The sequence below is a fragment of the Fukomys damarensis genome, unplaced genomic scaffold (assembly GCF_012274545.1).
Source record: "Fukomys damarensis isolate Sample0158 unplaced genomic scaffold, DMR_v1.0_HiC HiC_scaffold_1, whole genome shotgun sequence".
NCBI lineage: Eukaryota > Metazoa > Chordata > Mammalia > Rodentia > Bathyergidae > Fukomys > Fukomys damarensis.
Window position 1 is genome coordinate 6,212,607 of NW_022900913.1, and position 25,021 is coordinate 6,237,627.

Consider the following 25,021-nt stretch of genomic DNA (forward strand, 5'->3'; position numbering starts at 1 on the left):
TCAGAGGATTTAGTCCATGGCTGGCTGGCACCAAAAGAGCGACGGCGTGGAAGAAGGATGTGGCATAATGAAGCTGCTTAGTTCATGGCATTCAGAATGCAGAGCAGAGGACCCTAGTGCCAAAGAGGAATGAGCCAGTAATCATGCATAGTACTCAAGGAGTACTATAACTGCATGACTTACACAGACACAGGCAGATGTGCACTTCACTAAACCCCAGAACGTTTCTTAATCCAGTGAAGCTGACACACAATCATTATCTGTCACGGTCCACCATTGAGAACTTGACAATGAGATGTTTCTCCTTAAAGCACACTACGTCTTTCAATAAAGATAATAGTAAGTTCATAATCCTGCCTAGCATGATACAGCTATCTTGCACACAACCTAGAAGTGCACCAATTCCTTCCCTAAAGTCTCAAAAGTTCCAGGGCTTTTCAAAAGTCCAAGTCCTTCTGAGACTCAAGACAAACTTCTGGTTATAAATATTTGTTTAAACAGTCACATAATTCCAAGTTTTTCATATTTTTCTGCTAGGCTTTTTGTCTTAGTTCTCACTATAAATCTAGCTGAAAGCAGCCAGCAGTATACATACTATATCCTGAACTGCCTTGAAATTTCCATTGCTAGATCAGTTAGTTCACTGTCCTTAATCTCAGTCTCTCAGTCTCAGGAAGTGGGCAAAATGTAGACAGTTTTGCTTGTTTGTATGTTTCTTTTGCCAGCGTGTAACACACACGGCTCTAGTGAGGACCTTGCTCCCAGCTGAGACCACTGAGCCTGCTTTACTGTCTGCATTCTTACTAGCATTCTGATCTTCTGAGCTCCCACCAGAGTCATCTATTAAGCTTTGCTTACAGCACTCCAGAGCCTCTGCAATCTAAATCCTCAAACATTTCCAAATTCCTCCAAACCTGGTCCAAATGCTCCTACACTGCTGGTCAAGTAAAATCACAGAAATGACCTGACTTCTCTGGTAACAATGTCTTATATTAGTGCACTTTTCCACCATTGGAAACAAACAGCCAATTACCCACAACTTAATGGAAGTAGTGGTTGATTTGACTCATGATTTCAGAGGATCCAGTCTACAGTCAGCTGCTCCCAAAATAGAAACATTATGGCAGAAGGGCCTGATATAATAAAGCTGCTTAGGTCGTGGCAGCGCAGGGGAACAGTGCCAGAAAGAAAGGAACAGGGGGCCATAAATAGTGCCCAAGGTCAAGTCTCCATATGCCCCCACACACACAGAGGTGTGCTTTAGAAATTCACTGGGTATTTCTGAAGCCAGTAAAGTTGAAATATAATGGTAAATGGCCACATCTGGCATAGTTCTAGCTTTCCAGAGACAAAAAAAATATTCAAAAGGGTGATGTTGGAAAGCACATTTGGAGGGTGCTGGGACGGTTACCTGGGAAGCTCCTCTGTCAGATGTCCAGAGGAGATTCCAGGAGGGCTTGCACATAAGCTGGCAGACAGACAGAAGAAGGGCCCAGAATGCAGGGAAGAGGATCTGTGGGAAGGGACAACTTGCTCAATGGGCCAGAGTAGGAGAGGATCTGGACTGTGGGAGGACCGTGAGGAGTAGCTCGACTGAGTGATGGACAGGTGCAGGAAGGAAAGGAGAAATGGCAAAGAGGGCATGAAGAAGCTATCCAGGGCCAGAAAGAGCCACCGAAGGAATGAATTCTCTTTTCCCAATAAAAGGAACATATTAAAAGGGCTGAAACTGAAGTGCCCTGGATTACAAATTTGAAAGATGACCCTGGTTCCTCCATGGAGAATGGGTCTGAGAGGGGCTTATGCTGCATTTCAGAGAAGAGCAGAGTAACTGGGAAAAACTCACATCTGCAGGCCAGGCTATTGGGGTCCAGTCCATCTGGGAAGTGAGAAAAGCAACTGTCTGAGATGTGCAGGGGGACAGATCATGAGCAGCTGAATCAGAAAGCCTGTTGCAGCTGAAATGTATACCCCAAAAACTGTATGTTTAAGTGGCCAGAGGTTAGTATCCATCTTGCATGGAGGGTGAATTACAGAAGACACTGGGGCCAGCAGCAGAAGAAATGGCATCATGGGCTTCAGTAAAAGCAAGAAGTATCCTGACAAACACAGGTGAGAGGATCAAGATGCCCTCCCAGGCCAGATCCTGGAGTCCTCTGGGTGGGTTTTCCACCTCCTGGATGTGAAGGTCTCCCAATGCAGGCCAAGGATGGCAGGGCTAAGCTTGATTTTCTGAGAAATATAGGCTGTTCAGCATAACGCAAGCTGTGCTAAGCCAATGGCTTGAGTGTAGGCCCACCACACTTACTCTGAAATTATTTTCAATTTCTACAGTTGTACCACATGCCGTAAATGAACAACAGCCCATAGTAGAAAGTAAAATAACATCATTATGCTCACCACAGGCAAGTTAAGCATTGAGTAGGTTATTCCACTGCCTGTGGATATCAGTTGGCCCCAGAAGACATGGATTCTACCCAGTGGGCTTGCAGAGTCTCATCGTGGACCAGCCAGCCTGGGAGTCTCTGAGACCCATGTAAGAAAACAGCCAGTATTTCTAACTATTTTTATGGCCTGGATTATTTTGCTAGGATATTCTTAATGTATCACTTTTGAGAAAAGAAACAGACTGTGCCCATGATTTTGCTTCATTTTGCTTTTGGAAACTAATTACAAAGCCTTTAGCTGTAGTGGTGCTGAGGTCCTTTTTCCCCCAACTGGACACTTTGTCTGGCCAGCAAAGATCAGCAATAAACAGAACAACTTTGAGCCACACAGACAAAAGCTCTGCCACCGAAAGGGGGTCATCCGTAGAGTCCACAGGTTCAGCTGAAATGACTTCAACGAAACGGACACTAACGGGAGAATCAAGCTGCTGCTTCACTTGGGACTCCGTTCGTGCTTCCCTTTAGAGCAGCAGTCACTCTGCCTCCTTCTGCAGAGGACACCGTTTCCTACAGGAGGGTCTCCTGAAGGCACACTGCGGTGCTTAGGCTGGTTGTACTGTCTGGCAAAAGTAAGTGTTCTGTAAGTATACACAGGAAGATAAGCATGCAGAAGGACTAAGTCAAAACCAATAGCGCTCAACTAAGGGCAATTTTCCCCTTGGGTGTTATTTCAAAATGTATGGAACTTCTCTTTACAACTGGTGTTACCAGCTTCTTGTGGGTGCAGGTCAGGGATGCTGCTGGACCTGCTGAGGAGTGGACAGTGCTTCTCCCGGAATCAGTCACAATCAGCCCCTTTCTCCCCATCAGTATCACTGAAGGTGAGACACTCTTTATAGATCATATAGAAATCTTTACAGATCTTGAACTATCAAATCAATAAATATAATGGCAAACTGCGACTGTACCTTATGTAAACCAAGAAATAAATGCTGGGGTAGTGGACGTCACATCGTGCACAGCTGCTGCCTTTGTGAGGGTGAATTTGTGTGCGTGGCCACACCCATACACTCATGTGTACACAGCACACATCAGGACCTTGTACACAGCCAGCCTCACATGGATGGGTGGCTCCCGTGTGGTTCCTTCAACAGCAGGTGATCAGGTTCTATCCCGGAATGGAAGGACACCATCTACTTCCACAGGGATGCACGAAGTTGTCCCAGATGGAGCCGCACCTGGATTCCTCCCAGAAGTGGACATGAGCGGTGTGGTGCTATTTTTCTGAGGATACTGCAACATCTGAACACAATGCCAAAGCTCCAGCAGGGATTCTGTGCCTGTGAGCTGAGCACAGCCACCTGAGGATCAGTTTGACAGGTGGTGGACACCACAGACTGAAGAGACCAGATTCGGACCTGTGTCAGCTCTGAGGCACTGAACTAACCGTCCTGCAGGCACCTGCCCACACTGCTGGGCATGAGTTGGTCAGTTTTTTGATTGCCAAGTTAATTGGAGTTATCTGTAGCCAAATACATTTTTCCTTATGCTGTCTGAAAATGTCCCGAACTGCTAGCACTGTTTCAAAATACACAATACCCAAGAAAGCCAGCACATGAGTTCACACATACCTATGACCCAACGTCAAATTTTCTAGGTTTCAAACAATAATACAGGAACAAAAACACTAAAACTGTGATGAATGTTCATATCAACAGCAGCTGTGTTATCACGGTCTATAGTGTTGGGAGGTTCACACGTTCTCACGAAAGAGCCACGCAATGCTGTTCCGATCAGTAAAAACCAATTACCTTTGATATTTTTAGAAAATGAAGGTTTGTTTTGCTTTAGCAAGTGTGACAGTCTGTGCATTAGCATGAATAACGAGATGACACACACATGAGCCGAGACACCAGGTATGACCACAGGGCTTACCATTGAGCCACTTGGAGTTGTACTGCGCAGTGCGGAGTGGGGGTAAAACCCCCAGACTTCTGTAAATGGCAGGATCGCGCCCCGGAAAGTCCATGGCTGTGGCAGCGTAGAGCTCACCGCCGGCCGTGAGCAGGGCTGTGGAGTTGTGCTGGGGACTGTAAGGACAGCGGGCCATGCCGCTGATCTGATCGTGGACCTCAGTCAGGTTGCTTAACTGCAGGCCAAAGGAGAGGGAAACAGGTCATCCTTGGAGAAGCCCCTGTGGAGGCCCCAGTGGATCGCATCTTCCACAATCACAAGTGAAGTGTGTGCCGTAAACTCTCTGGGGCCCATAACAGATGAAAAACTTTCATACTCAGACTGTATGAAACAGCCTGTTGTGGTCACGGCTGGGGAATCCATCAATCACGCTGTCTGCCCCATCCCTGAATACTTAAGGAATCTTATGCTATCGAATACTTACAAACGATGAAGCAAGATTATTTTAGATATGGCTTTGATTTATAATGCATGACAATTGCCTATTTTTCACTTTAGTAAAGAACTCGAATTCGAAACTTAGAGATATAAAACATAATAAAGAATTATGTACAATTTTATCAGCATAAATGAATCAGAAGCTTTAATACTGAACCCACAGGTAACGATGTGTGCACGTTAAAAGGCACTGCGGGGCAGCTGATTACACACATGTAGGTGAGAGAGCCACCTAACATGAAAGGGCCATGCAGTGCTCCTCCATCACTGGAATACGCTGCTTACACTGGATTTATTTAGAAAATGAAGATTATGCTTCCCTTTAGCAAGTGTGGCGGTGTGTTTATCAGTAACAAACAACCAGGAATCACAAACACATGGGCTGTGACACTGGGTGAGACTCGGGGCCACTGGGGGGTCCTGGCGTCACAATGAATGAAGACAGTTTCCTACATGCTGAGCTCCCAACTGCTCACACATGGGAAAAACTCCCTGGGTACTGGGGAGTCTTCACACGAATCAACTGGCCCCTGACTCTCAGCAGCGAGGGAGCATTGCAAGTGTGAGACGGACAATGAGGACCCTCTCTTCACGTGGCAGTAGGAGGCGGAGCCCAGGGAGTGACTTAAACTCCTTGCCTCTCCAGTTCTTCTTCTATCTCAGAAGGGTCCCGGAGAGAATGGAGCTCAAGGGGTTTGGCAGGGCTGAGCGGCTGCACAGGTGCTGAGCCCTAAGAGCAGGGTGTGACCCTCCCTTCCCTCTCCCTTAGCCCTCCCTTACTTCCGGTCACTGAGCATTAACCTGAAAGTAAGGAGCAGTAGCAACAGGTGACAAATTAAATTGAGAAGCGAAGTTGTACTACTGCGAAGTTAACATAATGGTATCTCCCCACTGTAGTCCCCAAGACAGATTAGATTAATTTAATATCCTGAATTAGGAAGATTAGACAGGAGCTTGATGACCCTGGCGTGATCCTGCAGTAGGGTGTGAGTGCTGAAATCTCGCTGTCTACGGATGGGTTAGAGAAGAGGTCCCTCTATAGCTTCGCTTTGTTTATCGCTGTGTTTCCTTTGGTGTATCCTTTGACAGGCTTCTGTCCAATCTGTAGGCTGCAGTTCTTTTGCTGGACTGTGTTTTTGTACCATCTTAATACTTAACAATAAATCTACCATAAAGCACAGTGAGAGAATGTAACATGTTTATGAATAATGCCTGGGTTTCTGGCGGAAAATGCGGACTGAAATAGTTTGGAAACATTTAAATCTGATTGTGGAAGCTATAATTATTTCCAGGTCCTTATATAAATGATTAGACATAAATTAATAAATCAAATATTTATCCAGTTTTATAAAAGCTGTTTTCAATATAAGAGAACTCCACGACATCCAGAGATGCATTTAAAACTAGGGCTTCAATGGTATGTTTGGCTCCCGAGCGCCAGACGCAGCTGTACCGAGCGGTTGGTGCACACAGGGGTGAACGCGTGGGTTCCGCAGGTGAATAACCGGTCGCCGCCAACCAAAAGCACCCGGATGTAGTTCTGACACTCCTCCTGCAAAAAAATCAAATCAAATCACAAGAAACAGGTTAACGAGCCTGAGACAAGAGGCATGGCGACAAGAGGCAGTACGTTTTGTATAGTTAATAAAAAATAAATAATTAAGCCTTTCACGTGTTCGCCAACAAATAGTAATGGAACTGTTAATCACGTTCATCTGACTTTCTGTAGCTACACACTTGCTTCGTAAAGCATATTTATATAGCAAGCCTCACATTCGGCACTCAGACAAATTCTCAAACCATATGCCTTCTTGGAACATGAGTTCATTTTGAATTACAGGACAAACTTTAAATTTTCTTGGACATGTATTAGGAAAATAAATAACATGAACAAATTAGATGCCGCGCGCGAAACAGTGCTTCACGAAAATGCTGCAAATGCTTCTCTGCTGAGAGCATCATGTGAAATTGTCTACAAACCGGAATTCATTTCTAAGGGCTCACACTGCACGAGGTACATAGACAGTATCTACAGGTAATTCGAACAGAGGATTGAAAAGTGAAACTATGAGGACGAACATAAGGAAAGGTTTTCCGGGACAAAGACCGCACTGAGAGATGGCACAGCTAAAGAAGAGCGGAGATGGGGCCATTGGAGTGGCGCGGTACAAGCTACGTTAGAAAGCTCTGCATGCTACAGCACTATGGCCGGCTATTCTTTGGTGGGCAGAGTGCTAGAAGTCGCAATTCAGGCAGAAAAATGAAAACATAGCATCATGGCATTGACTATGGCTGGATCCACACGCCTGGTGAGGAAGCATGGAGCAAGGACTTACTACCTGGTTCTGAAGGAAAACGGAAGTGAAGGAGCAGGGAGGGCAATGAGACGATTGGAGGCTTCGGATTCACGTTAATTAAGGGTGAGACTTAGTGAGGCTTCCTCGAGCTGCTCGTTGCGTGCAGGACTCTCCTGAGTAGAAGAGGAAAAGATGGCCGGCCCGGGAAAGGGACCCGTAGAGACATGGTGCCCTTCACTGAGCACGGAAGAGGGGAGGCATACGCTGGGGAGGCCAGGCAGCGGGTGTGCACCGGGGTCTCAGTGGGTCGGGAAGGAACCAATCACTGTCCTCACTGCACAAAGTTTTCAGTCTATCTCACATTTGTCATTAACAGCATGGAAGAGAGATTGTGGAGGATAAACTGGATGTGGGAGGCAGACAGGGAGGCCTCCTCCATACTTCCTATTCCTTGTGCCAGAGGGAAAGTCAGGCGTGCAAAGACAGAGCGACCACCTGGTAAACTGACAGGACCTGCTGGGTGGACCCAGCAAGGCCCAGACGTGTTAGGATCATTTGAAACACACTGAGCAGGAAATTCGGACAATCTGGCTTTCATGGCATGGCGGCCCTCTCTTGAACTTGGAGAACCCCGATCTTACCGGCAAAGCTAAGTTCACGGGCACCACCAAGGCTGCTGCACAGCCTGGCTCTAATGATGCCCAGTGCTCAGATATGAGGAATTGCTTCCTAAATGAGAAATGGAATATCAAAGGCAGATACATCTCCTAAAAGCATCACTAACCACAACAGCAACAAGTCACTGTTGGCTGCTAAGGTGAGGGAGAAAATACGCAGAATGCTCTGAGTTAATTACCAGAAGAGTTAAGAAATAACTATAACCAGTGACAGTAAACTGGGTAACTGAGGAAGGAACCACGGCAGAAGGAAGCCTGCTCTGTTTTGTTTTGTTCTGTTCAGTGGTGTTTTTATAACTCAGATGAGTTCCAAAGGAAAAGAATGAAACAAAACGCTTCCAGGGAGCAGCATCTACCCCTTCCCAGGCTGAGACCTAGGAGAGCAGAGCCCCACCTCGGAGGGCAGAGCGATCCAGAGATCTGCAAGCTCCGGGTCAAAGTGAGGACTAGAACGGGATCCATGAAAGTGCTCTGCAGGAACAGGACCGAGTGAGATCCATGGCCTCAGCCGTAGACTCCGACAGGACAACAACAGTGTAACAAAATCCGGGTGGAAAATCACAACCAGTGCAGAAGGGTAGAGGTTCAGTTTGATTTCCGTTCCTGTGTTTAGAACTTTTTCAAAAACAGGACAAAATGTTCAAGGACTCTTTTTTTTTTTAGCTAGTGCCTGCCACAGGTATAAATGTGCCAGATGCAGTCACTTAACCATGAACAACATGGTCAAGGGTAAAATATTCTAAAAGAATCATCCGGATTGAAAAGATAGGACCAAAGCTGAGTTCTACAGACCTGGAGAAGAGACAGCGAGAGCCGCTAGTCAATTGCAGGGGGCTGGGATCAAGAGCACCTACGGGTGTTTGTCTTAATCTCCCAAAAGAAGAACACAGCACAGATGAGACCATAGTTAGGAACAGTCCCGAGGGCCATCGAAGCCTGACGGAGAAGCAGAGGGTGTCTGGGTTGTGTGGGAACCAGGGTGAAAAGTGAGCATACGGGAGAGGGAGGGCGAAGGAAACCGGTAGTTTACAACAATCAGAGAAAGCGGGAAATGAGAGAGGACACGGAAGAGGATGAAGGAGTTTGCTCTAATAATGAGGACATCATGGGAATCCACTCAGCTGCTTCCCCCAATTACTTCCTCGCGGTGAGTGTTAAGAAAGGAGGAAATAGAGCAAAGCAGGGCAGCCAGACAAGGAGGCCAGCGCAGGCCTTCGGAAAGGATGGGGGTGGATTCAGCCCAGAGGAGCTCGTGAGGAATGGAACCCCGTGAGAGTAGAGGGCCATGTTCCAGCAGAGCTTGGGCACCAGGAGGTCCAGCGGGAGACGGGTGGAGGGGCACGAGGAGGAGGTGCAGGGTCTCCCGTGAGGCCAAGCCAAGGTGGGCTCGGCACGGACTTCCCAGGCTGACTCGCTGGAAAGTTCCCTTGGTTTAACTCACAGTCTGCTTCCCTGGCGCGGGAAGAAGACTGGATGTGAATCCTACACAAATAACACTTAAATAATAACCAACTTGTTTTAAAGAGAGATTAATTCAAGCCAAACAGAATGCAAAGCTGAAAATGAAGGAAATGGCGATACTTAGCTTTTCAAGAGTCAAAATTAAGAAAGTAAATGGCATAGAGTGCCAGACTTGTGTAATAATTAATCTCCTTTTGATGGTGATTCTAAGACTACAATTCTCCTGCAGAAAATCACCCGGAAAATTGTTTTGTTCATTCCTGCTACAAACTCAGCCTTTTCTTTGCTTGTCTGAACTTGCTTGAAGTATTGCTTAGAATCACCTATAATATAGGCCCAATCTCTAGGGAAGTCCTTAGGGGATTCCTCTAAAGGTTTCCCTTATAAATCAGCATAATTAAATATCTGTGGTTTTCCTTTCCTCATCTAACATTTTTTCCTTCGGTTCCATTTCTATCCCTTCAAACTGTAGGAAGTAGACCTGGTGAATTCTGGTCCTCCAGGAAGTCACCATGCACATCTTCAAGGCCCAGTGGCCTGCTGCCCAAGACTTCTGCAGTTGGTAATGAGAGTCATCTATCTAGGTTTTGATAACAGCATTGGAACATTACAGTGAAAAAAAAAACTTTTTTTCCATTCCATCCTCATCTAACATTTTTTCCTTCGGTTCCATTTCTATCCCTTCAAACTGTAGGAAGTAGACCTGGTGAATTCTGGTCCTCCAGGAAGTCACCATGCACATCTTCAAGGCCCAGTGGCCTGCTGCCCAAGACTTCTGCAGTTGGTAATGAGAGTCATCTATCTAGGTTTTGATAACAGCATTGGAACATTACAGTGACCCACGTGTGCCTGTGACCTCAAGTCAGCCTGTCCTTGATGTCCAGACAGAGTCTATCTGAGTTGATAGCAGAGAGGCATGGTCCCGGCCTCACAGGAGGAGCTGAGGGGGTCAGGCAAGGCCCATGTGAGGGCCAAGGACACAAGGCCCCAGTGCCAGCCCCAGGAAAGTCAGTGTATGTTTTAGGGCCCTTTTCTTAAAGAATAAACTGGTTTTCCTTTAGCCTTTCATTCCCCACCCCTACCCCAAACAGGTCTATTCTGCTTTTCAGAGGTGGCTCAATCTAGAGAGTGTGATGCTGGGATTGATTCATGGTGCAATGCTAGGCTAAGGCATAAGATTAAGGGTGTGAGTGTTGCCTTCCCTAAGTAGCCTGGATAAGATAAAAGGGCAGAAAGATGCTGCTAAGGCCCCTTGCTTGCTTGCTTTTGCTGTTCTCTGCTTACCATGGACTTTTCTGCAATGCTCCTCTGCCAAGCCACCTTGCCTTGGAGCCAGCCTATTATGGACTAAAACTGTTTCAAACTGTGAGCTAAATAAATCCCTTCCCCTCTAACTTTGGGTGCTGGGTGTTTTGTCTCAGCAAAGAGAGAAAAGTAACTAAGACAGTGGGGCTAAGTACAAGGTACATGACCCACAGCTGGCTGAACTGTGCAGGAGAAACTTCGGGATAAATTGAGAAACAGACTGTGGGAGGACACACTTTTATATAATTGTATGTTATATGCTATGTAACATATAGTGAAATTATACATTAAGCATGTTATATTTATTTACATACTATTTTCAATCAACCTTACCTCATGATAAAATTTGAGCACTTCATTAGAAAAAATTAAGGTGTGTAAATCTGCACAGGATGTTAGTATCCAGCCTCAATTATTTTTTGTTTTGTTTTGTTTTTGGTACCAGGGATTGAACTCAGCACTCTAACCTTGCGAGGCAGCCGGTAGAACCACTGAGCTAAATCCACGGCCCACTGGAGTCTCAATATTTAAAGCAATTGTATAGGATAAAGATCCATTTATGGGGTGTCCAAGGCCCCAACTAACTCACAGTTTTCAACCACTGACATTTCAGGTGCAAAGGTCAGGACCGGGCACTCCCCGAATGGCCCTAAGAAGCTGTCTGGTTTCCTTTCTTCCTGAGAGTTCATCTCTTCACTAGCACAGATGGACAACATGGGCAGGAGGGCCATGGGACACAGGGGAAGAAGAGTACACAGAGCCCTGGATTCTCATCAAAACTCTCCCACTAACTCGCAGAACAATTCTAGGAACTTAGTGTCAGAAACCCTAAAATGAGATCATGAACAAGGGCCTTTTGAAAATTACGAAGTGTAAGATGAACTAGAAGCAGCTCTTTCATTCCCTTTAATAAGCAGTGTGCTTCCTCGGTTGGGTTTCTAATTGTCCTGGTGGGAGGGGCTGCAGCCCAGACAGAAGAGCCCTGGGCAGACAAGTGACGCTTGTGAGGCATCCAGACAAGGGAGCATTTGTCTTTAAAATAATATTTGTGTGAAATGTATTTAACTAGTTCCACAGTTTTTTATAATTTCTATCTTGCTATTTCCAAAGGACTTACATACAACTGTCCAGAATTTTGAATCCATACAAATGGATTCTTCTCCCTTCAGTACATGGGAAGTTACTTTCATCAGCGATTGAGAATTCCAACCTTGCCAGGAATTGACAGTCACAGCATTTAATACACACACTCACACACACACACACACACACACACACACACACACACACACACACACACACTGTGCCCCTTTTCTTGTTTCTTTTGCGTTCTGGAGATTGAACCAAGGGAACACAGCTGCACCTGCAGCCTTTTATCAAATTTTATTTTGAGATAGGATCTCACCAAATTGCCTAGTCTGGTCTGAAACTGGGGAGCCTCCTGCCTCAGCCTCTCTAGGGGCTGGGATTACAGGTGTGTGCCACCACACCCAGTACCTGCATTCTTTTGAGCCTGGCTTCAGTTGTAAATTTAATGTGCTGTCCTTGAAGTAATGCCGGTACCCAGCCCCAGCAATGCCTGGAAACTAAAGGAAAGATGTCCTGGGCTCTGCCAGCCAGTGCAGGAATGCTTCCATGGGAGCAGAAAGTGGGTGCAGCTTGGCCCATCCGTCCACGCATGGCATTTAGGAAAATGCATTATGCAGCACAGCACAGGCCATGTTTTTAGAAGCACAGCAAAAAGGAGTTCAGTTAAAGTGGCTGGGATTTTTCTCATTTCTGAGATGTCACATTTTGCATTATTCTTTGAGAGAATTGAAACCTTGTAATTCTGTGTAAGTTCTCAGAACGCTGCGGCACAAGTGGAAATATAATAGTTGAATTCTACTTCTAAACTCATGACCACTAAGAAAGCCTGAATTCTACTCCTCCAAGGAGAAATTTCATTTCTTTCAAACTGAGCATGAAATGTTATCTCATTTGACTCCTAAGAACTGTGGGAACAGGGGAACCGGGGTGTTGGAATTCTGCACTGGGGGCAGCCGGGGGAGGCTGTGCTTGGCATGGTCTCCCCTTTTCATGTGACCTGGGAAGCTGGGCTTTGGGGCCTCACCTGCTGGCCACCATCAGTGACATCTGAAGGCAGCCAGAGAGAAGTGAGGAAGGGACCCGCACAGGAGGCCACGAGTCCTCTGCTCTCACCTGAGGACCAGGTGCCGGGCTGCTGGGCCAGCACCTGCACAGCCCCTGCTCCATGTGGCACAGGCCCGGTCCCCTGCACACAGTTCCCTAGGCCCACTGAATTCCACCTCACAGGACTGCGGGCTCCTTAGAACCCCAGGAGCATTTATCAGCATGCTTAACGCAACCTCGAAGAGAACGCGATCTGTCTTTCTCAGTGTGCACGGCACTAACATTCATCTTCATTTGCCTTTAGGTATTAGCCTTAAAAAATGTGGCCCACACAGTTTGAATCAATTTACTATTTGTAAGATGTTTTTATTACTCTTAACATTAAAACCAAAAACATATGAGTTATAAATGTATGACCTTCCTTTACCTTTATTTTCCTCATTTTTTTTCTTTGTCCCAGGATAACTCTGCCCAGTGTAGTGACAACTGATCCTTTCAGTGGTACATTACTCTCTAGGGTATATTATTCACGAGGCAGAAACAAAGGCCTTTTCCTAGTTTATGGATTTTAGTTGCTTGATTTTTAAACACCAGACCAAAAAATGATCACGGGCTAAAGTAAAACGTGAGCCAGTTTTGATTCAGCAGGAACAAACTTCCTCTCGAAATAGGAATAGTACACTAGTAAAAGAAAACCAAACAGATGCTTCTAAAACTAGGGATTCACACAGTATGCGGAAGAGGAACCCGGGGCTAGATTGAGTAATCAGGTGTTTGTTTTTTTTTAATATGCAAGTAGAACAGAGAGACGGAAGTCCTCAGAGGGGAAAGGAATTAACCTTTAGTTCCGTAAACTCTGTGAAGTAAATATGTGATACATGAAAACAGTCCCAGGAAGGGCACAAAACAAAACGAACACCACAGAACTTGTCTACGCCTTCACCATTTTAGAAATTAAAGCATAGATTCCCAGCCAGGTCGATGTCTGGTGATGCCTGGGGCCAGTTCTGCCTGTGAGTGTTTGCAGTACCAGGGTGGGAAGAGGCTAGGGAAGCTGCTGGGCAGCGTGCAGGACAGGCAACGGTGATGTCCACTGTCACACTGTGGGTCCATGTGTCTGCCCTCTCGGTCAGCTCGCTGAGGATCCACAAAGAAGCATCCCGTTGGCTCCCTGCCCCCGTGCAGGGCGGGACGATTAGCATACATTAGCATACAATGAGACTGGAGGAGGACGAGCAGCTCCTGGGACGTGGGTGTCCCGAGCCGGAGGGTGAGAGGCGAGGAGGCAAGGAAGGCGCGGAGCAGCGGAGAGGGAGGGGCGGAGGGCGCGGGCCACTCGGGTCTGGGACAAACGATCAAACATTTCAGAAACAGACACTGCAACTGGTGCGCACACACCGTGCTACAGGGTGTCCCCACAGAGAGGGAAGGAGAGCCAGGGGACGAGGAGTAGAGAAGAGCATGGCTGACTGAAAAATAGGGCATTTAAATTTGTATAAAGATTTATTATGTGAAAGACACACCGCCACTTATCCCCTTCAAAGCGTCCCCCTCACTTCATACACACTCAGCCCGTCCTTTTCCCCACTATCTGAGAGTCTGTAGTTTACATTTACAGCGATTTCTGTCCAACCAAAACACAAGGGTGTCCTCGTCCTCCTTATTTTCCAAAACTGGCTCTGTGCCACTTCTGGCTTTTCCTCAAAGTCAAAAGGGCCGTGAGAGAGAAACATCTCTGATCATCCAGGACACAGAGGCAGCTGTGACGTCATGGCTAAAGACACAAAAGAGGACTCCGGAACTGCTTCAGAGAGTGTCAAGGATGACCGGAAGTGTTCCAGGCAGGATCCGAGGGAGGTTTGAGGCAATGTGCCTTTCACTGTAATACACTGAATGTGAGCGTGCACTGTATTTCTTGACCGTGCGGTGCAGACCACCTGGACCACCTGGACCACCTGGACAGGTGCAGAGGGCCCTGACCAAGCCATGGGCTGTGTAACGATGGGCCTGTGAGGTCTTGGCGCTCCCCGGCCCTGTCACAGGCTCTTTCTAGGGGAACTTGGGCATGTAGATTTTTAGCATCAGAAAGGAAGAAGCTAATTAAAGGAATAAGCTAAGGTAAAGTGTAAAGAACACATGCCAGATTATTTTGATAGAACAATTTTACTTATCATAGAGCTACTTTTATAGTTAGCAAGGAAGTAGGAAGAATGAGATAAAATAGTACTTTTGAAAGCCATGCCGGTGTTGTTTCCAAGTCATATCACAGTCAATTAATTCCAGATCTTAGTCTGATGACTGGAAGCACAAATTAGATTTGATCTTAGGTTCCGATCCTCTGAGACGCTGTTTGATCACTGGTTCATTTTCACTTATTGTGAAGCGCTGGTGGCCGGGTGCATATTTTGAACCAGGCTTCTTTCCCTCTGCAAGGCCCGGAATTGGAAAGCTTCGGACACAGACCTTGCACACACAGTGGTGGTGACCGCGCCTCCCCGCGCCTTCTCACCTTTGATTTGCCTTTGCTGTAGCACGCCTTCTTGGTCGCCTCGTCACACTCCCACTCAGCAGCCTGCGGGAAACACCAAAGCAACACCGACCATTAGGGCTTCGACGCGACAGCAGGGGAAAGCCTCAGAACACAGGGTCAGCAGGGCGCGCCCCGACACCCACACTTTCACACCAGCGCAGAATCCACACCGGATACACGAAATCCCATCTGCGGCTAACATTTGGCTTTGGAGACAACGCATTGGAAAGACTCATTCCCTATTTGTCACAATACTCCTTTTAGTAATAATAAAAGGAGACTTAGGTCTAGTCACCGCCAGCGAGCAGCCCACTCCAGTGTGAAAGCAGAGAACAGACCCAGTGGAGGCAGAAAGCAGGACCTGAGGAATAAAATGCCTAAATGTTCATTTAAACCGGTGGAATTTATAGGAATAGAGAGCCATTCATCAATATTCACGACAACAAAGTGAGAGGGGCTGTACATTCTCACCACCCAGATGCATCTACACAGGACGGTCAAAAAATAAACGGCTCGTGCAAAGAACTCATCTATCACGTCCCCCAGCAGCAGTTTTCATGCTGATCTCAGCTCCGCCTAAATATTTAGAGTCACAACTTTCAAGGACTTTTTCTCAGACTTTCTGAACCTAATTCCTGCTGGTCAATTTGGCATGTGTATTTTCACATCTGAAATCACAGAGAATGTGTGATTAGCTAAGATAACTGGCAGTGCTCCCTTCTCAGGGATAAATGTTATCCGTGCTATCCGTGGGCATTAATATACGGAGATTGTGAATCCTCCTCAATAAATGTAGCCATCTGACTTGTTTTTCTTTTCTGTCATTGCATGTGATCTGGAATTTTGTAGGGTAAAATCTTTCTCCATGTCCTCCCACACCATTGACAATTATTTTTCATCTTACTGTTAGAATTGATTTCTGAAGAATCTGAGATGTGTATCAGTTAAGTCACAACAGGAAAATGTTTAAGCTAGAGATGATTTTTTTTATTAATTTAGAATAACGTCAACTAAACTAAATCATAAATAGATTACTGTCAAATAGTATGAAGGAAATATTGGTTTTAACCTTGTTGCTAGTATGATCTCTTTTCCTAATTCAATCTAAATTTGGAGGAATTAAAAAGATAGGCTAAAAACATATCTAAAATCTTTTAGCCTCTAAAGAATGTTACATAACAGATTAAGGCATAACACACTGCATAACTTATCTTACTTGGCAAACATTGGTTCTTAAGAAAAGTATTCCAGAAAAAACAATTTCATGTCTTTTAAACAATATTGTAACTGTTCTCCCTTGGGCAGACTGGAAGCTTTTTATCTGATGAGAGAATTTGTTAATTCTTTCCATGTTTTGCTAATTCTTTCTGTGCTTTTTTTCTTGGGCATAACTCTCGATGGCCAACAAGTAACAGATAATCAGTATCTGAATTCCACCCAGGATGGTAAATATTTTCATGAAAAGTGAAAATACTCGAAAGGGGGTACAAGCTTCATATACAGCAGTATCTCTGGAACCCCATGAAATACAAGTAAATAAATGAAAATAGAAGCATTGTGAGGATGTGATTTGACCACAGTACACTCCTTTTAAAAATTTTTTTAAAAAACTCACTCTGTTGTTTCGTTTAGAGATATCCATCACTTTGCCTTTACTTGAAGAAGGATTGATATATTCTATGATATAGTCTCTTAGAAGAGTAGATCTCACTGTAACTTGAATTGGATACTCCAGAGGGTTTGGTGTTACAGATCACAGGGAGGAATTACTATGCTATAATTGCTAGGAAAATGATACAGTGAAATACTTTAGTTAAAGCGGTATTTAGCTAAAGAGGTATCTGCAGTGCTTCTCCTTGGGTCTGGGGCTTCTGTTAAAAGTTAAATATTAAGAATCTCTTCTTTAAACACAAGAGCTAGGAGGGGCAAGGTTAGTCCCAGAATTAGGGAGAAGAATATTTATCACATGCAATCAAAATTGTTTAGGTTCTGCTGCTGACAAGGCAAGCAAATAGTTCCACAAGTCTATCTAATGTGCATAGCCTTTGCATTCTCAAAGTAAATGCTGGCAAAAGACCAGAAAGGAAAAGAAATGGAAAAATGTAAGAGTTCGTACAAATATCCTATTGTTTTACTAGTTTACTGCTCATCCAGGTTTATTAGACAAACAGAAAATAGGAAGAATACAGTTTTTTTCAAAGAAAATTACTGAAAGTGAAAAGTTACTTTTCTGAGGCATTTTTATTATAGAATCACCAGCATGCCAATCATATTCAAATCCAGATTTAATTAAAGACCATGATTCTACAGTTTTTCTGTGGATTCACTTTCTATTGGAATAGAAGATAGGATAAAGAAAAATGTTACAGTAAGGATGCAATGTTGCTGACTGCAGAAGATAGCAGGGCGAACACACAGCACATCACTAAACGGTAACTGGGTCTGAGTGACAGAAAGTGATCCTTCCCAATTCCACTAGAACTGGGGGCTCCATAGTGCTTTTACTTTTTACCCTGTGAACTAGCCTCTGCCCACTGGGTTATTTGGCAGCTATGGGGAAAAAGGGCTTCCACAGGAGACAAATATGGACATCAGCTGAACGTTCTTAGATCCTGCCATCCACTCTGTGTGAATTCAGCTGTTTTTGTAAATCTGGTCACAACTTTCTTTATTCCATTAGATCCATGCTAATCAATTAAATACCTTTTAATTGAACTATCCTGTTCTGTTGTCACTGAAGACAGTTTTCCTTTCCTATAGGAAAGGAACAAACTCTAGTTATTGATTTCAGAAGCCATTTGGGGCTTGTCTTCCAATTCACTTGGACCATTTCCTACCACCTACCCCTCATCTCTGCAGCAGTAGATACCACTACCAAGGTTTTCTATGTTTTGGATTTCGACTTCACTCTCACGGGCTTAAGTCCTGCACCTTCTTTTGCAAAGAAATCTTTTCTATTTTTTCTGCTGCATAATAGTCCAGGTGAGAAAATAACTATTTATCCTCTATTTGATCCAACATTTAATGTTCATTATACATTTCAGCAGCAGACACAGGACAGTAATAATGTGTTTACCTGGGTTTCAAAGACTATATGGAAGAAACTGTAGTTAAAATGACACAAAGATTACTGATTGTGTCTCTCCCGTTTTTGTTGTTGTTAATACCAAAACCATCTGTTTTACTGAACAGCTTAAAAGATTTGATTTACTCCCATGTACCCCTTTTCTCTTTCACTTAAATAACCACTAAGAATCTACCAAGTACAAGATAGTCTGCTAAATAATGATTGATAGAAGGAAAAACAGACATGGTCAACAAGTGTACAAATCAGATATCAATCTGCAATAAAATGTATGAGAGTCTCAAATGAGCCTAGCTGGCTTCCTGTGAACTCTAAGAAGAAAATGATGTTCATTTTTCTTGTCACAATAGCTAAACACTCCTTCAATGTGGACGGAGAGCATCCTCAGCTTTCAGGAAATGACAGATCTTTAATCATCAACACACAGTGAGAGGCGGGGAAGGCTCACAGAAAAGCCCTGTTGTATGTACAGAAGTCCCAGAGCCGTGAGGAAGCACCTGATGTGTGTGTCATTAGACAAGCCACACCCCACTGTCCTGCCCATGGACATATTCTAGTTAGGATAAATGGGGCTATGATCTTGGGAGTAATTCAGATGCTGGAAAGAAAGAGAGCCGGGGTCTCTTTATGTACATGGTACACACATCCACATCCACGGTTCTCAGAAGTACATAAACAAAACTGTATTATCACATTGTGCAGCAAGAGAAGTTAATTAGATAGGGACTAGTGATGGCAGATACTTTTCATAAAAATGAAGGGAACAACATTCTAGGCAGATGGGACACTGCTCTTTCAGCAGATGGCTCTGCTAATTAGATACTGGCAAAATATAACATTAAAAAAAACTAGTTTAATCACACAGCACCAAAAATTAACAATCACCTGAGGGCTTATCTGTTTGTATATCTGCATTTTCTTATGTCATGTATTTGTGTGACACATTGGAGAAAGTTACCTTGTCATGTCGATTATAAATAAATTTTCAGGGGATGGGAAACCACATCCTTGTTCCACACAGAAGCAAAACTCAAATAAGTATGAATCTGAAAAGAAATGACGTATTCGACTGGAGTAAAATGTCAATTTAGTTAACCTTTCATGTGTGCTTCACTAACCACCTCCAGTGGCCACACGGGTCAGTTTCTAAGCGTGTGACCCCTGAGTTGAAACTGAGTGCATCAAATGGTCATCAAATGGTAAACGCTTCAGTCACGTGGGAAATACTGCTCTCTGCCTTCCCTTCTTCATAGGTATTGTGCATCTGTGCACTCTTCATTTGAGTTTGCAGAACACTCACATTTCTGCCCACATCAAACACAGGCAAGTCCAATTCTCCACTGGAAACCTGCAAGGCAGGAAGTAGGACAGGAACCTGGTCCCATCATCTGACTTTACACTGAAGTCACCCCCAAGTTAGGAGAAGGCACGGTAACCAAAGCAGCAGTCTCCAGAGTATGTTACAGTGTTTCCAAAGCCCTATAGTCACATAGGATCAAGTCAAACTATCTTGGATTAGCTGCACAGCCAATTGTAGAGCGGTTACTGGGCATGTTGTTTTTTAACTGGTATAGGCAATGTGTTAGTTCCTGAAAACTGGGTGACAAACGTAACCACCGACTGGGTAGTTTGAACAACAAGGCTTTATTCTTAAAGGTTTAGAGGCTAGAAGTGTGTAATCAAATTCTGCCAGATGACTGCTCCTGGAAACACCGAGGGAGAATCGTCTCAGCTCCTGCCTGACTCCGTGCTCACCCTCTATCTCGGCATAGGTCTTATTTCTGCCTCTGTCACAGCACAGTCTTTGCGTGTGACTCTTTTGATCCAAATATCCCCTGGTGTTTGCATTAAGGCCCTTCGAAGCCCAGTAACACCCCTGTCATAAATCCGTACCTCAGCTACAAGCAGCCTATTTCCCAACAAAGTTCTGTGCTGAGAGGTCTAAATAGGCAGGATGGGGGGAAGATCATTCAATCCAGTGCATACAATATGACAAAGAAGTAAGACTTTGGGATTGACAGAAAAGCATAAATCTGGGGTAAGCTGGTTGCCAAATCAATGCAAAATATGATAATAATTTGTTGGTCTTGTGATAAGGTAACTACACTTAGTATAAGATTTGGAGGGCTGGGGTTTAGCTCAGTGGTTCCGGCGTCTGCCTTGCAAGCGCAAGGTCCCAGGTTCAATCCAGGGCCCCAAATAAATAACAAATTTTTAAAAAAGATTTAGATGAGGGCATTAGCTAAATAACTGAAAGGTAACAAGATACTAAGTGGCCACTAAAGATTGAAACATTATGACTTTGATCTGGACTATCCTATTAATGAAATGATCAAATTAATTACCCCTTATTGCCTGATTCTCATAGTTTCTTTTTTTTTCTTTCCCCTAAGTAAAACAATATATATATACTTACAGCATAAAAGTTTTTGCCTATTAAGTTCAGAGCTGTTGGCATTCAGTAAATATGAATCACAAAAGTTAATGATTCCCTTGTTGTGGAATGTATTCATTTTTAAAAGCCTCTGGATCCATCTATAGCTCTAATATCGACTTTAAACATCATGTGATTCATCTAGTTTTGGAAACTCTGTTCTCAGCATCTGTATGGCCAGGAAGAGACCTAAGAATCTTGGGTTAGTTTTGTGAAATTAAATATATTGAATGTAAAAACACAGACTATGCTCGACACAGTGGTAGAGTTCTACTTTTACAGTAGGGGTAAAGGCACCATAGCTCCTCTGCTAAACCCGGAGTTCCTCATCCCACGTGGAATAAAAGCCGAAGCCATTTGGCACATCCCACATGTCCAGTCACGTTCCTTGGGTGTGCCCTTCCCCAGGTGACGTGCTTTCTTTGGTGCAGTCCTTGGCTGTTGCAGGCATATTCCGTGTGGCCTGGTGCACGGCCCGTGGAAGAGCCGCCTCCCCGTCCAGGAATGCTCTTCTTCCAGCCTTAAAAATGGCACCTTCTCCAATGTGTAAGCTTAACTTTAGTGAAACATATCTAATTACTGGAGAAACACCTACTTTACATATGAATTCATGAGAGCTATTAGAGTATCAGGAACTCAATTCAAAGCCAATCAAGCATAGAATACAAGTATTGATATCAGAGTTGATAGAGCTCCCAAGGACTATTTTGCTAAGTGTAGTACTTCCTGAATGCATATGGTTGAAGAACTACCGTTTCTAATGTCTTATTTCCTCATTGAGTTTATTGGCACATTTTAGATATACAGTACAGTTACATTCATTATTGGGATCTTGTACCTTTACATGACAGGTCTTGGTTCTCATTTCTTCCCCTTGTCCCTGCCCTCTCTTCACCCCCTCCTTCCCTCCCTATTTACAAATATTTTATTTCCATTTTTTCATTTTCTCATATTTTTTCTTTTCCCTTACTATATCTTGTTGCACACACGACACCAAGTACTATACTATCTATAATGTTCCACAAAAATTGTTGCGTCTGTCAGAAGTTGGATAAACCTATCCAAGACAAACTAAGATTAGACTTATCTGAGGGTGACACTTCTGCATATGCAGAGGTACTCCAAAAGCAGTGAGTGATTTACAGAAAGTTGTAAAAGACACATCGGGCAGAGCTGAACTCAGGCTATATGAAGACCTGAGTGGACACTGAAGTTAAGTCTTAAAAATACAATTTTATACAACAGAAGAAGAGCACGCTGGCCTGAGAAGCTCTGCAGGGAGAAAGAACTGGGTCCAGTGGAGCTGCCCTGGGAGTGTCTCACACGGTGAAGCTGGCGGTGTGCGGCTCTCGTGCACACCAGGGGCCACTGCCAATGATGCAGTCCAGCAGTACGGGGAAACTGACGATAAACCATTGGGTCCCAGCACAAGAACGGACTCCCTAGCTATAGGAGGAGATTTCATCTAGCACTGTTGCTAAAGGGCTCAAAAGGGGCAGCCTCTCACTGGCAATACGAGGAAATAAGGCTTCTATTCAGAGCTGGCAGGAAATAGATGAGAAAAAGATGCTGGCATCCACGGCACGGATACAGACGAAGGTGCACAGTCCCTGTAAGTCTCTGTTTGTCTGGCTTAGAATTCTGCTTTATAGATACAAGTACAATATTTTTGTGCCCTTAGGAGGACTATCTCATCTGTGATTTCTGTGTCTGAGATTTCTCTCACTGGGAATGTACAGTCACTCATACTGGGCCATCCCTTTGGGTCTCATTTTTACTGGGTATTCTGCTTAAACCCTGATGGAGACGCTCTACGTGAACTCTTCAGCTTAATAGGCAATATACATGTAAATGTGTGGCTTCATTTTCATTGTTTCTTTCATAAATCTTTGCTGTGTTGGACGCCACACTCCACCCCGGGTTAACTCTTCTCCACAGATCTGAGTCAGAGTGTGGGCTCCAGATCTGGCAGCATGTTCATGAGGCCCAAATTACTGATGTGCGCTGGGCAATGACTTTCTGCTCACTGAGCCTCTCAGAATATATATATTACTCAAGCTATAAATGCTCGATGTGTCCTATCTACAAAGACTGGCTGTACTTCCAGTCTGAGACTATATTGATCTACCTGCTGGATGTTACGATTTGTAGAGAAGCGTTTTAGGAACCGTATTGAGCATTATTTCTATGAAGTTTTGTTTGCAGCCAAGAGAAATGAACATTGAATATGTTTCCTGAGATACATTTGGACAGTCATATTTCACTCATTTCTAAAAATACTGTGTAATGGGAAGATATATTTCTGTCCAAGAAATACATTATTTATAAGAGTATCTCAGGTTCATTGAGAAATTAATGAACACCATTGATATATTCATTTTCTGGTTAATATTTAACATTCTCAATTTTATGAATATCTACTTAAACTTCAGTCAAATAAATAATTCAGCATTAAACAGCAATTATGTGATTTTATCATTTATCTCTTCAAACATTACCTCTCTTCTGCATTACAATCTGCTTATTTAAATATGAGGAGGGATCCTAAAGTATCGCTATTTGTAATCCCTGTTGAGAAAGATCTGTGTCTACAGAACTGAAGGTTAAAGAAAGGTCAAAAATGTTTTGTGTGAAAATAAGAAATGGTGAGTTTTTGATATCTGCAATAAGATATTATGACTGACAATGCAAATATTGTTATTATATATTCACCATAAATATAACTGAACATCACACATTCCCCCTTTTGGTGTATTTTCAGCAGCTCTTTTGTTATGTAATTAACCAGAGTTGGCAAGTAATTGCCAAGTGTGGAGACTTCCTCCAACTTCCTGTGGAAGGAATTTGATTTCTTTTTTTTTTTCTTTTTATTGAGGTTATTGGTACAATCTAGGTATACAATACAATTACATTCATCATTGGGATTCTGTACCTTTACATAATAGGTCTTGATTCTCATTTTTCCCCTTGTCCCTGCTCTCCCTTCATCCCCTCCTCCCCTCCCCATTTACAAATACTTTATTTCCATTTTTTCAGTTTCTCATATTTTTTTCCTCTCCCTTATTACCTTTCCCCCACCCTTCCCACTTTCCTTACACCTTTAGCCCTTTACTTCCTATTTCACATTATTATCTCATTAGGATCCTGTGTACTATTATAGTTTTTCACACCAAAGAAACTATTCAGTATTTCAGTTAAAGAAATCTCTATATGAACATTTGCTGTTGTCTGGATATTATTCTTTTCTTTGTTTTTTTTTTTTAATGGAATGTGCTGAATGTCTATAATTTTGTTCAGATGACTGCAAAACCAGGAATTTGATTTCTAAATAAATGAATTGTGCCGGGTATGCCTGTAATCCCAGCACTCGGGAGGCTGAGGTAAGAGGATCACTGTGAGTTCAAGACCAGCCTAGGCTACATAGTGAGTTCCAGATGAGTCTCAACTACATAGTGAGACCCTATCTCACATAAATAAATAAATAAAATAAAATAAAATAAATGAATCGCGTTGCCCACTGTTAGTTTTGCTCTAGGGCTCTGGGTAGAGGTTCAACACACGAGACTGTGTGGACCTGGGGCTAGGCACTGTGGTAGGTTAAATAATAATGGCCTCCCCCAAAATCTATCCACATCATAAAGCCCGGAACCTGTGCATGGAACTTAACTGTGGCAAAGAGAAGACTGAAAATGCAATCAAATTAGGTATTTTCGGTTGGGAAATAACCTGGGTCATCCAGGTGGGATCTCAGAACAACTGAGTGCGGCATTATATGCGGGAGGCACAGGAGATGTGATGCCAATGTGACCACAGAGGCAGAGGCCAAAGGAAGTGTCCTCAGGTTCCAAAAGGCTGATGGCCACCCAGAGACGGAAGAGACAAGGAAGAGGTCCTCCCCACGAATCTCCGCAGGAGGAAGCCCTGCTGACACCTTCACTTTAGCTTCATAAGAATCAAATTTATTCTCTCCTGGAAAGAATACATTTCTGCTGCTTTAAGCCACCAAACGTGCAGTAATTTTTTTTTTCTGCAGCCACAAGAGGCTCATACAGATCGACATACACAGGATTTACACAGGAGTTACATGCCCAGCCACACTCACAAGCCAATGACTTTAGGATCACAGAGTGGACCTGTTTGTTTGCCTGTTTCTGCCAGATATCACAGCAGGAGGTCAGAACACAGCTCCTCAAAATGTACCTCTTTGCATTGTTCTGGCTTTGCCCCTTCTTCATCTGTAAGTCTCTCTCTCTCTCTCTCTCTCTCTCTCTCTCTCTCTCTCTTTCTCTCCTTGTTTGTC

At 43.9% G+C, this 25,021-nt stretch overlaps 1 protein-coding gene across 1 annotated transcript in view; it reads right to left on the minus strand.

Annotated features, from left to right (window-relative positions):
• Nucleotides 1-25,021, minus strand: part of Sema5a (semaphorin 5A) — a 357,050-nt gene that overhangs the window by 142,163 nt on the left and 189,866 nt on the right. Inside the window, exons 6-8 of the mRNA XM_033758913.1 lie at nucleotides 15,182-15,244; nucleotides 6,253-6,351; nucleotides 4,323-4,536 (exon numbers count right to left, since the gene is read on the minus strand). Of these exons, the coding sequence (XP_033614804.1) occupies nucleotides 4,323-4,536; nucleotides 6,253-6,351; nucleotides 15,182-15,244 (376 nt within the window). The remainder of the gene's footprint in view (nucleotides 1-4,322; nucleotides 4,537-6,252; nucleotides 6,352-15,181; nucleotides 15,245-25,021) is intronic.